This window comes from Vanacampus margaritifer, chromosome 11 (genome assembly GCF_051991255.1).
Source record: "Vanacampus margaritifer isolate UIUO_Vmar chromosome 11, RoL_Vmar_1.0, whole genome shotgun sequence".
Taxonomy (NCBI): Eukaryota; Metazoa; Chordata; class Actinopteri; order Syngnathiformes; family Syngnathidae; genus Vanacampus; species Vanacampus margaritifer.
In genome coordinates this window covers 18,086,520-18,103,805 of record NC_135442.1, presented here as the reverse complement: position 1 = coordinate 18,103,805, position 17,286 = coordinate 18,086,520, and the positions used below count along the sequence as shown (strand labels likewise).

Here is a 17,286-nt window from a genome sequence, read left to right as displayed (position 1 = left end):
AAATGAATTTTTGACGTTTATAGCCGTCAATGGCAGTGAATGAATAAAAAAAAAGATTATTAAAAATTCAGGGTGTCAGGCAATTAAATTTTTTAACCTAAAAAAATGTATTGTACATTTAGAACAGACGTAAAATTTGTGATTAATCGTTAGTTAACTAGTGAAGTCATGCGATTAATTACAATAAAAAAAAAACAATAATTGCCTGTCGTCTGTCATTTTTTATCTTTAAAAAAAAAACGAATTTATGGCAGTGAATGAGTTAATAATTATGCACCACAAACACAAATAAAAATAAACGCTCTCTCCTGTCTCAAATGAAAAGTGGGCCATGTTCCGGACAAGCTTTTACGTGTAAGGTCAGTGGAAAGTTTACTTTGTGACAAAGGTGTGCTGCTGTGCTGATTATGCAAACAGCCCACAGCCAGCGCATACACACGCACGCACGCACGCACGCACACACCCACACACGCATGCATGCACCTGACTCTCATGTGATGTCACATGTGACAGGTGCCGGTGTAGATAGAGCGAGACATGAGCTAAACAGGATTCATGTGTGTGTATGTGTGTTGTTTATTTACACAAAACAGTGTAGTTGTCGGAGAGCGCATCACGGGTCGCCCCTGATGATGTCACGCCACCATGAGCGAGGAAAATGTTGTGCAACACGTGCGTCACAGAAGACAACAAAAGGGCAACGGCAATGGTTTGGCTCAACCCCAATGACCAAACAACATCTGTCAGAAGTCGACCACTCAAGGGTTAGCCATTCCGTGAAAGGTGGGGGGAGGGGGCCGGCATTTATTATTACGACCTTGCTTAATTTGCTCGTCTTTACTCCATACGCAGCACTGACACACAGTCTTGAATGGTGTCCTGTGTCTAGCAATTATGACCGATTGACAACATTAACAGTACATATAGAGGAGACCGGGGCTAGTTGTATTACTTTTTATACTTCTATATATTTCTTGGAATCGATACATCATTTGTAAACAAAATGAATACCAGATGAAAGACAAAGTCTTAGGTCTTTTTTTTTTATTCATGTCATTTTCATACTTTGTGTAAGTGCAGAGTTATAAGCCATCAAATAGAGGGAGTGAACATGTGACATGTTGCCCCACCAATGGGTAAGTTGTCACACTATATGGGGTAAGATGTCACATTGGATTTCGCACAACTTATATTGATGTTTCTGCATTTGGCAATTTATTATTATATTATATTATTAGTATGGGATTTTTTTTAATAGGTTTTAGGTGAACTGATGAATACACACACGCTCGCACACACGCATATACACATACTCACCCACATACAAAAAAATATATAATAATTAAAATCAAAATATATATATATAAAAAAAAATTCAATAAAAAATAAAAAAGGAGAGCAATGATGACATGTCAAATCGAATGAACAATACTGAGCTCTCCTTAAAAAACAACCAAAAAAAACAACCATTTGATTTCGCAAAAAAACTCCTGTTCTCCTGTTTTTTGTTTTTGTTTTAAATTTACCATAGTCAAAAAAAGCAGAGGGGCAATGCTGAGGCCATTAAACCGGACCCCCTCAATGCCTTGGCTACGCCTAGGAATTCTGTCCATAAAAGTTATGAACAGAATCAGGGACAAAGGGCAACCTTGGCCCTGTATATATCAGAAAATCAAACAATGTCCAGGCTATTTAGGGTATTTTTTAATATTTAGGCCACACAAATGCCTCACTCCATAATGAAAGATATCATATATGTTATATTCCTGCCAATTACTACAGAAATCATAATAACAAAAAAATACTTGATATATCGACGCCTTATCAAAATAGTCATTTTTTCAGATTTTTCAGGAAACACAAAAAAAAATAACCATTTGCATCATGAGGAGTGAGATGATTTAGGCAAAAATATTATTTTTTGCAAAAAAAAAAAAAAATACTTAGACAATTATTTCAAGAGGGTGACGATATGGTGATTTGTGTCACATATGTCACCCGGAGAAACAGTTCAGAGAAATGCAATTGTTGGCGCTATTAATTACACTATGCGAGTGTTTCACAAATGTGCCGCTATGACTTATCTTTTCTTTAGCTGTCATGGTACTCGTGGAGTCGCGAAATCTCGTAATGGTTCTTGGCGGAACAGAATTGTCAACAAATTGCTCCTCTTGGCGGCTGCCAATCATCTTACAATGTTATTTCGACCAACATCAGTCTTGTCGAACCCCAAATCAGTTCCAGGCTAGGGACATGGACACGTGCTAAATGCTAACATATTTATTTTAAAGGAAGACACATCGTGACGCTTCCCGCGGCACCTACAAAATAAAAGTCGCTACACATTCCATCTGTCTAGACACCTTTATTGTGACAAGGTGTGATAACAGCGCATCTAACTGTGCGAATGTGCGCAAATGACATTCTGACTATGAATTGTCTTTGATGTTAATGAGAACACGCTAGAATTAGAAACTTGTTAGTTATTAGGTTCATTGTACATTATGAATTGTCTTGGATATTTATAAAAGCTTCATAGCTACAGCGCAAATTCATACTTCATGTTCATTGAAGTCTCTTAAATAAATTTAGATGTAGTGACACAAGTGAGGAGTGAGAAAATTGAGAACATTTATTTTGGAATACATTTTGTTTTATTTATTTTTTTAATATATGGAGTATTTGTCGAGTGCAACCCTGAAAGCTCATGCATGAGATTGACGAAGAAGGACATCTTCACTGCAATTATAGTAATCGATACTTTTATAAATGTAGAATGCAGTTTCAAATCGTTTTTTTAATTAACTTTTTAGTTTTTATTTTCAGAATTTTCCCCCCCAATTTTGTTAGTTTTCATTAACTAACAATCCTTTGTAGATTCTAATCATCTTGAAAATTTTATGAAAACCTGTACGTATTTTTGCTTGAAAGGTGCATTGACAGATGTGAAAACAAAAAAACGAAACACAAATCTGAAAATGTTGTAAAAATGAAACCGTTTTGCTTGAGAAGCAGGTTAAGTTATGCTTGATTACTACAATGTGTCAGAGAGTCGTTAGAATAGTGGAGTTTCCCTGGCAGTCCCACCACAGCAGCACCTGCCCGGCACGTTTCCGTTACTGGCTCATGCCAACAATGTGTAGTTTTCAATTTAAATATACTTGTGAGTCAGACTCTAGTCATCATCTTCATTATCCCTCATGGTGAACTTTCCCCTACTTTGGTGCCGTTACTGCTGGTGCCACGTTCTGAACTACACAGACATGTTGGCAAAAGAAAAGAAAAAAAAGCCGCAGTGGGCTTATTTCACTGGTTCAAATGAGCAACATGAGGTTGATGAATGAGTAAGTCAGGAAGCCTTTTAGAAGAACATGGCGGATTTGGGACACTTGGAAACGTGCATTTGTTAGTCATGTGAGCACACAGCATGTCACTGCCACCATGTGGCTCTCCTCCAGGAGGCTGTCGCGCCCTCATACATTCATGTCAACGTGCTGCACTGTGTTTTCAGCATTATTATGAATTATATCATGAAACCGCGACCGTGGATGGCATGATAATCAATGACTGCTCAGCTATGTCAGCTATGTACGCATGTAATAATAATAATAATAATAATAATAATTTATTCTAATAATTATAATAATCCATTATTATTATTAGTAGTATTGTTGTAATAAATTATTAGTATTAGTATTATTATGGATGTTCGATACCGCTTTTTTAAAACCGATACAATACTCTAAATCTTCAGTACTCATCGATACCGGTACGAAGTGCTGATACCATTAGTACTTATGATACAGAAAATGTAAAAAAAAATTAATAATAATCCATTATTATTATTATTATTATTATTATTATTATAAATGATTAGTATTAGTATTATTATGGATGTTCGATACCACTTTTTTTTAAAACCGATACAAAACTCAAAATCTTCAGTACTCACCGATACAGATACAAAGTGCTGATACCATTAGTACTTATGATACAGAAAATGTAAAATAATAATAATAATAACAATGACAGATTTTTTTTTTATAACATATATATCCCAACTAAAGCAAACTTCCTTAAAATTGAATGAAATTGATAAGATGGAAACTGAAGTAGTGTGTTGGATATGTGCTTAAATAAGATAAATAAGATAAAAGAAAATAATCCAATGGCCAGGGGCGAAAAAAAAGTCCCAATCAAAAGCTGTGGTTGTACGACTTCTTTTTAAGGAATAAAATGAAGTGCAAAGAATTCAATTCAATACAATAGTGCTTCAAGTAATTTAGTAATATCAACCATGTTAAGAATTCCTCAAGCTGTTTAGTGTGTGACGCGCAATTATATCTTGTTTTGAAATTCTTTCTTTTAATTTGGAAGGCTGTATTTCCGTTTCCTGTTTCACATTCTACGTTCCTCATTCATCTATTTTAGTACACATAAAACCCAAAGGAAAATGAAAAAGCCACATTACAAATATAATGTAGTGTGTATAAGAGCTATAATTAGCGTCTGTAAGGCCTGTTGTGTGTGCGTGCGTGCGTGCATGCGTGGTCTTGTTTTTGTTACGTAGTGGGGCCAAGTTTTCGGGATTTCACAGAGTTGTGGGGCCCACCCGTCCATGTGGGGCCATTTCGCTAGACCCCACAAGTTTAGACCTCTTTTTGAGGGTCAAGACTTGGTATTGGAGTTTAGGTTTGAATTGAGTTATGGTTGAGGTTAGACTAAGGTATAGGGGTAGGCAATCATTTTTGATGGGTGGGGTTAGGGGAAGGGGCTAGGAAATGCATTATGTCAATGAGATGGCCCCACAAAGATAGTAAAACAAACCTGCATGAAGGCGTGCGTGTGCGTAAGAAGATCACAAGATGTTCATCAAGTTAAGTCCATGCTTCCTGTGACTCACAGCTCCAGCAGCTCTTGGACTCATCCGTAAGGAATTTGGAGGACTTTTACCGATGTCCATGCTTCATTGGCACACACACACACACACGCACACACTAACAATGAGGATGGCTGAGAGGGACACTTTGAAGCCATATTGGCAGTCAGGCCGGTGAGACATGCTGCTGCTTGGCTTCTGCAAATACCCCGTGACACTTGAGCTCAGTGGACAACTAAAGGACAAACTCCACAAGTGTCTTTTTTATATTCTGTGGTAAGGTAAGAGAGAAAAAAAAGTGTGCTGATAACCAAAGATTGGATAGATGGTTGTTGAACTTGTCATGAGTACGTCATAACATAACCAGTAGTGATTAACAATCTGGTGCTAGGTGCTATGATAAATAGACTGTGAGCTGAGACGTTCCAAAATACAGCAAAAATTGTAGCATGAGCAGGCTGTCATAATAATGATCTCAAGTTTGCACTTGAATGAGTCAGAATATGTAAGAGTGGTGGATCCAGACGCGCATTCCTGCGCGATCCATCACTTCCACAACTTCGACTGTGGTTTCCTCGGATGAAAAAAAAATCCAAATAAATGAAAAGAAGCACTTCACGGCGTGCGACTGAAGAATGATAACTTTGTATTTCCTCTTCTAAAATCAAACCGCATGTTTTTTTTGTTGTCAAATCCTGCCTGACTCATACACTTTGAATGAAAACAAATTGAAGAGGAAGAAGCACCACATGAGTCAAATGAGTGACTAACACAACTGGAATACACACCTTTAGATGGATCTGCGTGTGTGTGTGTGGCATCTCCTCAACAACTCCAGTGACATCTGCTGGTTCCACGGCCCACTATGTGTACACTATGTTATCAATTAGGGCATGTTTGCATTGGCGGTCATCACTTCCTGCTTCCTGTGGTATTCCACATGTGGCCTTCACCTGTCAGGACACACCTTCACAATCTTGTTCCCACCTTTGCATTAAAAACATGCTTGTCTCACATTTCTCTCATTGGGAAACAGATAAATATCATATGCAACACTATTTCTATAAATCTTTGTTAATGTTTACATTTTCTAATGATCACTTCTGCAACATTCCTAGAAAATCACACTGGTAAGCTATTTTTAGAGCAAGCCCACGGGCTACTCAAAAAAGGTTTATAATTGCCTATAGATGCGTCAAGATGGTAGAAGAGCTTTTCGTTCAGTTACACATAGCTGTGGCCTGACTAAAAGCTCCTACCCTCAATTCAACATAGTTTCTTGGGACCAAGATGGTAGAAGATGGTGCAAAAGCAGTGTTTTTGTTATACAGGGCTTTGGCCTGAGCACAAAAACCGCAAATGTTTCAGTTTTTACGCAAATAGAGGTGGATAGGTTCACCAAAAAGATGTTAATAGGTGGGGGAACACTAGCGTAAGACAAATCAAGATTGAAGCTAACGCTAAAGCGTAGCCTGAAGGTGGACAACACTAGAGCTGGCTAGCGCATTACTAATTTATTTATTATTACAATCATATAGACGCCTTCTTAAAATAATCACCTAAGTCATTTTTTCAGAAAACACACAAAAAAGAGAACATTTTGCATCATGAGGTGATGATTTAGGCAAAAATAATAATATTTTTTGCAAAAAAAAGAGACATTATTTTAAGAGGGTGATGATATATATAAAACAAATAATAATAATAAAGTAAAAGGCCTTCATCAAGATTTAAACAAATAGCATGTTTCTGGTCTTGTAGCTAGAGCCGGAAACTAGACCGCACAGTCAAGACCATTATAATAGCATTATATTTAGCAAGCTAACAATGACATAGCATTACCTGCGTTCATAGAAGTTGAGTTACTTTAGATATTGGGAACAAATAAATGCAGCATTTCCCTTTATTTTAAGAAGCAACAAACAAAACAATAAGCCGAGAATAATGTTGTCGCCAGGAGCACGTACCTAGCTTTGTTAGCTTATATGACCACAAGTAGCCTACTAGTAACTCTGCCTCACACTAGTAGCATTACATTGACCAGCTAGCACGAGCATACGTTAGCATTATTGTCATTATTATTATTATTATTATTATTATATGGACAGCAGGAAGAGCTTGGTAAGGTGCCACTTTAAGAAAAATGTGAATATCAACTGTAGGGTAATTAAAACACACAAGACTACAACTTTGTTTTTATAAAACTAAATCTTGATAAAACGGCCTGGGTAGGGTCATGTGGGGATATCTTACCCCATATGGGCGGGGGCTACTTTCTCACAAAGTTGTATTTTACAGTTCCACATTTTTTCTTTATGTTCAAGTTAATTGGTCACCCCAAGAATCCCATCTTAAAAGGTAGTTTGTCACTTTTTTACTCATGACTGCCACCTCTGGCCTAAAGTGTAACTGCAGCCTATGTGTCAAGCTTTTCGTTGTTTTTGTTTTCCTTCAGTTTTCTTGGAATCTTAGCTGGAGTTTGGGCTGTGCTCGATGCCAGAATCTTGTTTTGTTTTGTTTTTCTTCCAGTTTCCATTCCAATTGTGTCGTACGCTATCACTAAATGTCCACGGGACGAGCATGACATCACTCTCCACCACTCTCCGCCCCCAAGTAATTGATGGATCGTTTCAGTCAATTTTAAGGAAAAATGCTATATTGGAATATAGACTATATACTGTAGGTCTTTCTTTAAAATGACATGTCATTGTTTTTTGGGGGGTAAATTTGTTTTATCAAAATGACTAGTAGTATCGGTACTTGGCATCAGTGACTACTCAACTCAACAGTTGAGTACTGTTACATGTTAAATGTTTATATTTTATATGTTTTTGCAGTCACCTTATGGGCTGCATGTGGCCCAGTGGCTGCTCATTCTAAACCCTCAAGCTTCTGGGTTGATACATTTTAAAATGTCAGTCTTCTTTCTAGTGTTGTTTTAACGGGAAAATGCTTAAAAGAATAAATTGTAACATTCAAAAGGGATCATACATCCATTAACGTCAAGGTGCTTGTCAGTCTGTCAGCTCACCTGTTAGCAGACGTGCTAATAAATTAACTGTCAAGTGCGGGACGCCCGCCCACTGCGCTCGCCGAACAGCCAACCATCCCACGCGTTTCGTTTTTTTAAGCCGCAGCACAATTAACGCGAGAACAATGCATGTCCACCAAAATCACACCTCAAGTTTCCACAGAAAGGAAAAGGAAGCGTGGGATGTAGCGCTTAACGCTCCCGTGAAGAAATTACAATAAGTCAGTCAATCAATCGAAACATCATTATGCATGCAGATTTGCACTCAGAGGCTCATATAAAAGACGTGTCAAACATAACATGTACTTTTCTTGTTGGATGAAATGGTGGAGTGATTTAAGCAATGCAATGTAATCGTTACAAAAAGAAGTGGCTGTTGTGGTGGTTTAGGATCATTAATGGAATGCAGCCTGAATGAAAAATGAAATGTTGAAGTGATAAAGCCACAAATGTCTTTGCATTATTGTTGACTTACTGATTTATGTTTATGCCACACTTGTTTGGTAGAGTTTTGTGAACTTGTCGATGTGAACACTTAAATGACTGCAAGCTAAAATCAGTTTAAAGTAATTTTATTTTTTTTAAACACGAGAATTTTGTCTCGAGTCACAATTAGGGTTATTAAAGTTTTGGAATTTTAATTTTAGTTAGTTTTTATTTGTTTTTGAGTTTTGTTTTTTAAATTGAGTTTTCAGAGTGGTTATGGTAGTTTTAATATTATTTTTTTAAATACTTACTTTTAGTTAGTTTCAGTATTAGTTTTCCCTTTCTCTTTTTATTATATTTTCCAAAAAAAATGTGTATTACTAGTGTACACCATGGTAAAAATATTAAAAAGAGACATTTCTTACCTAGCGTTGCATTTCAGCTGAGTTGAAAAAGCAGGTGAGCCAAGCCATTGGAGCCAAAAGTCAAGCAGGCAAATTTGTCGCCTTGGAGTGACATAATTTTAAGGTGCTTTTCTATTGGCTGCTGCTAGATGACATCACTTCTGTGTGACACTTTTTCAAACGTCTTTATACCGGTTAATATCGGAATAAATATACTTAAAATCATATTTAAAATAATCCCCAAAGACTAAAACGAAGGACATTTTCTCTATAGTCTAATTATATTTAGTTTTAGTTAGTTTTGTAAACATAAAATTTTGCTTCAGTTAAGTTTTCATTTTTTTTAAAAGCCATTTTCGTTTTATTTTAATATTTTTTATTATTTTTGTTTGTTTGTTTTTTTTCGTTTTTGTTAAAGACACTGTCCAACTTTTCGACTCAGAAATCCACACTTCTTAAATACAGGATGTTTAAACATGAACTCCTTCTCAATCTACGCTTCTGGACTTCTGTTAATGTATGGTGGTGATTTTGTCCTCAACAATGACCTACCGAGGGAAACAGAAAGGAAAGCCTGGCGGTTTGCCAATTAGCGCCCCGAGTTTGTAACATGAAAGGAGGAGAACATGAAGAAAGGGGGAGCTACCGAGGCTCCTATTTGTTGAAAAAATCCATTATTTTTCTATATCGCTTTTCCTCAGCCAGGTCGCTGATAAGACAGTGCCTGTTCGTGATGACTTTGCGAGTCACGGAGTACACGCTGGACTGGTGCCCAGCCAATCACAATGTCAGAATCAACAGTAAAATTATAATTGTATGTTTGAAAATGACAAGTTTGAGTTTGCATTTTATAGATAATTCATTCATTTACTGAACTACTTATGCTGACTATGGTCATGGATTTCATGGATACTATTTTATTAAATTATATGGTTACATTTTCATGAATTTACTGGCTTATTCATGTCATCTATATTGCATGATTTAAAGGTAGAAAATATTGTCTTTGTTCCTCTTTTCCACACTGTCGTTTGTATGACTTCCTCATTTCATCTCCTGGATACCATTCTCTGTGTGTGTATTTTTATGGGGAGAGATTTGTCTCGAAAATATTCACACATATATAAATTAGTGGTTTTCACAATTAATAGACATGTGAAAATCTTGGATATATTTGTGGATCTGAAAAACACGTGAAAATCGCGCAAAAATGTTTGAAGTCAATTGTATTCACACTGATGTCACTAGTCTAGATACTTTTGAGACCCTGCAAATTAGAAAACCACATACAATAGAAATACTTTTCTTAATAGTAAATATTTTTGTGATACGTACTTTAATCACATCTTGATTGGTGTCTGTAAAAACTAAAATAAAGACAGAGAAAAAAAAGTAATTGTGTATTAAGGTAACAAAAAGTCAGTGACTGAAAATATGTTGTACTTTTTTGGCAGTTTTGGATATCCTTTGAGGTCGCGCGCACACGCACACACATGCGCACAAACTAGCTGCATCTTACGTGTCTATAAGAACGTGGTGTGAGGCAGGGCGAGTGGAATCGATTGAAACTGTGAGCAGGGCTCAGGCCACACCTGTTTCAAATATAGAAAATGAAGAGCACAACTCATTCAAACCCATCCACAGTAAGGCAACCACTACACTGTGCTGCACCTGCAACTAAAATAACTCAACATCAGGTATAAATAGAGACAATTCATTTATTGACGCATAAAACATCCTTCAAACAACAAACCCAATTGAAGATCAGGTCTCTGCACAATGCTTAGTAAGCACTTTTATTTCTTTACAAAACATATTAGGAGCTCTCCTCAAAAATCACAAGGCTCCATTAAATGTAATGGCAGGTATTCTGGAGAAAAAAAATTTGACAGCATTCCATCAACAAAAAATTCCAAGCAATAAATATGCATTTATAAATAGTGTACATTTACATCAAAAAACACTAATCAACTATGTGCAACCCTTTTTCTTGGTGACATGGCCTTGTGTCTACAATGATTTATCAAAACATTGTTCCAGCAAAATTAGATATATGTAAAAAAGAAAGACTGCATCAACTCAACTGTTCACATTACAAACATGTTTTGTTTTAACTAACGTATAAAAGACCAGCTAGGTGATGGCAAACGGCACAAAAGAGAATCGAGAACATAAGAGTCAGTAGTCAAGTGATTTGAAACCATTTATGTACAACGCTTAGATTACATGAACAGTGGTGTCAAAGTCCGGTCCTCGAGGGCCTGAGTCCTGCATGTTTTAGAGGTTTCCCACGTTCAACACAGCTGATTCATATTTAAAAGGAACCCCGACTGTCATGACAAGTTTGCTCTCTATTATTTATTTGGTTGAGCCTAACATAACTATGAGATTCATTTTTCAAAAATAATTTCCAGTTTAATACATTTGGTAGAAACGTAATTTTGTTATTTACGTCATACTATGTACTAAAGGGACGATCAGAACTCTTGAATGTGTCTGGGGAATGACGAGAGCCCGATCGCATGTTGTTTCTTTAGGAACGCTACGAGGCTTAACTTGCTTTCTTTATAGGCGTTTCACATTGCTCAGCAGAGAGTAAGCCGCCATTCTACGGCACTAACCACTGAATGCGTTGCGACGTAAATAATGGCGGCGTACGTCCAAATTTCCACAAAATGTATTAAACTGGAAATGATTTTTGAAAAATGAATCTCATAGTTATGTTGGTAACAACCAAATAAATAATAGAGAGCAAACTTGTCATGACAGTCGGGGTTCCTTTTAAGCTCATCAGCAAGGTCTGCAGGAGCCTGATCCTGATCATTGAATCAGGTGTGTTGGAGTAGGGTAACCTCAAAAACATGCAGGACTCGAGGCGTTCGAAGACCGGACTCTGAAACCTGTGATGCAGGGAGTCCAGCAGTGGAACAGTCTTTAACAGGAGCTGCCTTCCCCCTCCAGTCCACCGGGGGGAGGCGAGTTGCATAGACACGCAGCTTAAGCACAGCTAGCTGCCTTGGGGGAACGCTACAGAGCGTGCTTTAAGAGGACTGACGGCTTACTTCCTAAATGACGACAATGAATGCATGGAGAGTCCGTTGTGGTTGAAAAACGTCCTTAAGCATATCATCAAGACGAGGAAGGCAAGGGACTCGCCTGTGAGGAGAAAATGGCAAATCATCACTTGAATGCTCAACGGCGTGCTATCCAAAGTGCACAGGAGGAAGAGAGTAGTACAAAATGGTGGATTTTAGGGACTTTTTTTTTTCCACAATGCCCCCCATGATAATCCTAACACCAATCAAATATAACTATCGTGTACACTGATCACCTACATATTCCCGTTTTATAGATTTTTTGGGCGGGTGGGGATGATTTTTGTTTTTGTTAAAGTAAAAAAAAATTGGCTGTTTTTGGTTAGCTTGTTACGTGTTTTGTGTATGTTTAAGTGCACTTCCATTTTAACACATATCAAATTAAATCACAGCATCTTGCAGGGGATTGCTGACGAGTCCAGCTGCTAAATCGCTTGAGTTGAGAGCCGCAACTGCCAACAGGCCATCTTGTCTCGTTCAGTCTTATGGTAAATGGTACTTCTTTTATATATTCTTTTCCACCTTACAAGGCCCTCAAAGCGCTTTACATTCAACTACTCATTCACTTACTGATGACACAGCATCAGGAGCAACTCGGGTTTAAGTATCTTGCTCAAGGATACTTCGACCACTGAGCCACGCCATCCCCTTATGGATGCTCACCAGTGGTGCAACGGATCACAAAACTCACAATTTGGATCGTTTTTTGGATCAGCAAACACACACACAAACACACAAACACACAAACACACACACACAAACACACACACAAAAAAAAAGATAAATAATAGATCAGTAGTAGTAGTTTTTGCCCGATTTTTGACAGAAAAAAAAAATACAGATTACCGATTAATCTGCCGATTATTTAAAAATGTATATAATGTATTCATCCCCCCCTCCTCCCCAATTCCTTTTCAATGGGTGTCACTTATGCGCAAACTTTCGCTATTAAGATTCTCTGCTTTGAATGACAAGTCCATAGTATGACCTTATAAAAAAATGTAACGCAGTATACAAGGTTATTGTATAGATTTATTTATGTGTCAATAATAAAACCATTCTTAGTTGTTTGAAACTGCTGTAAAGCATGAACCTTTTCTTTTATATATCTTTATCTTGTGTTATTTTCACAAGTTTTGAGATTTACTAGGCTAACCTGGGACCTCTGGGATTGTATTTCGCGCCATGTCATGTGGAAATGTGTGTTAAGACAAAAAAAAAATAATCCTTGGATGTTTGCATCCTTAAATTTTGAGAAAAGAACTTCTTGAATCCTTGAAATATTAACTTAAAAGGACAGTGACAAAATAAAACAATAAGAAAGTGAAATAAGAATAGAATAAACTAAAAATATTAGTAACTGGAAAAACAGTACTGACAAATACTAACTGTTCCTGTGTGTTTTGGCCTCTTGGGGGCAGTGTGGCACACTTAAAGTACAGAGTATAGAAGAAAGCTGCAATTGAATTGTATTAAAAGAAAAATAACAAATTTTTTACACATTCGGAAGAATTTGTGTCTTTGCGTAGTGTTATCTCACCTGTGGGTATGTGTTCCCACATCATTTGTGTGTGGCTATTCGTTATTTGAAGGAAAAACACTCCGGAAGTCGACGCTAACTTCCTATTAGCATTTGAATGGGATCCTCCCTTCGCTTTTAGCATTAGCGCTAGGCTAGCGATGTTTTAAATATACAGTGGATGTAATTTTTAACGTTGTGTGTTTCGTTTTACAATTAACTCCAACTGTGGTGTCATTAAACAGTTTATAGGACGCTTAGAGACAACAGAATAACATGCGCTAGTTGCTAATGCTATGCAAGCAAAATGGTGCATTCAGGGTACTTTCACAGCATCGGAAACTTCAGTTTTCTTCGATAAAGTTTTAAGGGGAAAATAATCATCCATTTGGCCCAATTGGCCGATTGTTTTGGCCAATGTTTGAAGACCAATAATCGGTCAATTATAATCAGCGGCCGATTAATCGGTCAGGCACTAATAAAAAGTACATTGTCATCATTTATTTTGTAAAATGCTTTTCCCCGTTAAATTAAAAAAGAATCTATTCAAAATATCTAATATAGCCGTTTAGGATTTAGTGTTTTCATTTATTTTATACATGGTCCATGTGTAAAATAAAGGTACTAAGGGCCTAAACTTGTGTCCCTACAATCTAAAACGGCTATGATTGACATTTTGAATTGAATGTTTTTCTTTTTTAATGGGCAAAGGTGTTTCTATAAAATAAATGAAGACAAAGTTCTACTTATTTTATTAAAAAATAATGAAAATACCTCAAAGTGCCATTTAAGACATTTTCTCTTCTTTTAAACATAGAGAGTGAATGACAAAGTAGCCTTGGTCCAGAATATTCAAAAATTCAAGTAAGCCAAGTCAAGTAAGGTACTAGCTGTCAAACTCATTTACAGCTACTAGCCAGGCACCCGTAGGTAATGCTAACAGCTAGCTGCATTCTAGCCAGTAGCCACTTATGTTGGAGACTTCTGTTGTTTCATACAATGACGGCGTAATTAATTAGTGGTTTCTTAGCGTCCTAAATGAGCAATTGTATATAAGTTTGGGATAGCGTTGTGTTGATGTTGGTTGCAACTTTAACATCAATCAAAACTACGTACGTCTAAAAGGGAAGTCAAGACAGCCATCATGCCATGACGTGGGCCACTTTCAAAGTAAATGTCTACCAAGGCTATTTGCATTGCCATCAATGTAAACAAACTTTATTTCGACGTTAGCCTGAGCGTATGCGGTCATTGCGGTATGTTACGTTGGGTATCTTTCCGCTGTCTGAATGGTGTCCACTGTGAATGTGGGGCCTGAACCGAACCGACCACGGATCAACGCTGTTCTGTTGCACAACTAGCGCTCACGTGACTAATAGAACGTCATTCCCCATGCAGTTACAAGAAAAAATATAGGTTATAGACTACTATACATTAGGTATAAGTAGTTAGAGTAATATCAAGTTGAAAATACAAACTACACTTTATATGTTTTATAAAATAAACTACATTTGATATCATACTAGGTCCTTATGCGTTGCTATTTTTAGGCACCGCAGGATACTGTATTACCGTAATACCGCCAAACCCTGATATCTGATTTCTCTTGACTTACAAAAGAGAGGTCAGAATTGTGCCGTTAACGTTGCATGAAAAAAAAGAAAAGGAAAATTATCTTATGTATCTCTCTCTGTGTGTGAAACACCTACCAGTGTGAAGTGGTCATAGACCTGCATGAGCTCTTCAATCTTGTACTGCTCCAGCACAACAAAGTTGTCCAGGTCGGGGCTCCCCCTGCGGGCACAGTCCTGGCAGTGCACCACGAAGGTTTTCCTGCTGTTGCTCTCGCTGGTCACGAAAAGCAGGTCGTACACCTCCACCTGTGGGGACAAGACGCGCCAGTATGAGACAAGCAGAGATGGCAGGTGGAGGAGGAGATACAAGATGGTCCATGTGGTTTACCTCACAAATACTGCAGTAGTGCGCAGGCTCGTTCTGGGTGCGTCCGTGCCATACTAACTCCTTCCCGGCAGCCAACAGAAGCTCTCGCTGCATCTGGCACTGCTTCAGAGTCCGCAGCAAGCAATACCTAATATGGACACATTGGCTTGGGTTACAAATTTCACAATTTATTTATTTATTTTCAAAAATGCAGTCATTATTATATACTTTCAGACTTTTCTTTGGCTGTTTACATATAGCAGAAAATAAACACTCTGGAATAAAAAGATTTACGTGAAAAGGATTTGCAGAGTTGAACAAACAAAAAAGTGCTTCATATTTTTTGTAACATAAAAAGTAAAGTTATTACACATTTACTCTAGATTTTAAATTACTATTCAATTTACTTGATTATGAGTATCTTCTCTTTTAGAAGAAATTACATGATGAAGGTATTGTAGCGTGACAAAAAAAAAAAACGCCCTTTTTTTTTAATGAACACATTCCTTGCCATCCTTCCCAGTTACAATGCATATTGAGCATCCCTGATTGATCAATGACAGTGAATGAATGAGTTGGAATTAGAATGCATCAACATTCAATAACCATTTATTTATCACAAATACTTTTAAATAACAACATTTTGGAATAAAGAAATATAATTATCCCCTCGTCACACACAAACACAGCTCTAATGAAATCAAATTTGTGAAAATGACTAGCAAATGAGCACAACTCTAAGTAGCAACACCTAAAAATTGGATGAAACCTGAAAGTGACTGTCAATTGCTCAATTTGTGCTTTTTCCTCATTATTACCAGGTGTCGAACATTTTCAAGGGTTGAAAGTACTTGAAAAGTGTTCAGATCTCACAGTGAAAGTGCTTATAACAATTCATTTTCACAATAAAGTTATGTTGATAAATTATAATTTCTTAAATTTCTGCATAAACTCATGATAAAACATAGGCCGATCATCAAAATTTTCAAATCAAAGGCTACATCCAGGCTGCAGGCAAATGCAAACCAAATTGGATTTTTTCTTTTTGCCAATACATGAGTAGTGTAATTTCCCAACTATAAGCCGCTACTTTTTTCACTTGCATTCATCCCTCCGGCTAACACAACGGTGCGGGCTTATTCACCAGGTCACGAGGGGGCACACTATAAAGAAAGTGCAAGAGCGCCAGGCAGAGTCAAACAAACCAATGAGCCCAAATATAGTCGGAGAGAGAACAAGAGCCAGACAGTTTGCGCCCTCATTATGGAAAAGAAACAGAGAAGTGAATAAGATTCTGCATTTAAGTTAAAGGCAATCGACCTGTTTGATTGTGACATTGACGAAGAGGAGTTGTTTTGGAATTGAGAGCGACAATAAAGAAGAGAGCGGGGCTGACGAGGCCAATCTGGGCCTGTTCGGTTCTGACACTGAAGACGACGACTTCAATAGTATGGCAGGAGGAGGACGATGGCCCGAGAATTACCGGTTATGACTGACTTTTCTGCTATAGTAGGCTGGTTATTTTTGTTACAGTAATCTATTTTTGCACAGCATTGTTATTACTGCCGTGTTACTGCCATTGACAAGCACTTTAAAAACGGATTTCATTTGACATTATTGCCCCGTCAAGCGCTGTAAGTTTTGTTCTGTTGTTATACTGTACTACTACTGGGACTGCAGGACAAGCAGTGTATTATTTATGCACCTTACAAATGCTGTTCAGATGTTAATAAATGGGACGCTTTGCGTTCCCAAACAGTCATCTCTGTCCCGACAATACCCCCTTGTTGTAGCGGTGACCCTTATACACCGGTGCGGTAATATTAAAAAGCCTGCAATTTACAGTCGGGTGCAGCTTATACATAGACCAATCTGGAGTATTCCCCAAATTTAGCTAGTGCGTCTTAAAGTAAGGTGCGCCTTATTATCCGGAAATTACGGAGTCTAAATTCGGATTTTCTTCAAATCTGACTTGGCTCACTTTCATATGT

General features: G+C 37.4%; 1 protein-coding gene across 3 annotated transcripts in view; it reads right to left on the bottom strand.

Moving 5' to 3' along the window:
• Positions 1–10,440: 10,440 nt before the first annotated feature.
• The window catches only part of kdm6a (lysine (K)-specific demethylase 6A), a 50,617-nt gene continuing 43,771 nt past the window's right edge, over positions 10,441–17,286 (bottom strand). For all 3 annotated transcript variants that reach the window (XM_077580536.1, XM_077580537.1, XM_077580538.1), the window contains 3 exons: positions 15,317–15,443; positions 15,064–15,234; positions 10,441–11,896 (listed from right to left, as the gene is read on the bottom strand). In XM_077580536.1, the coding sequence (XP_077436662.1) occupies positions 11,870–11,896; positions 15,064–15,234; positions 15,317–15,443 (325 nt within the window). In that variant the 3' untranslated portion in view covers positions 10,441–11,869. The remainder of the gene's footprint in view (positions 11,897–15,063; positions 15,235–15,316; positions 15,444–17,286) is intronic.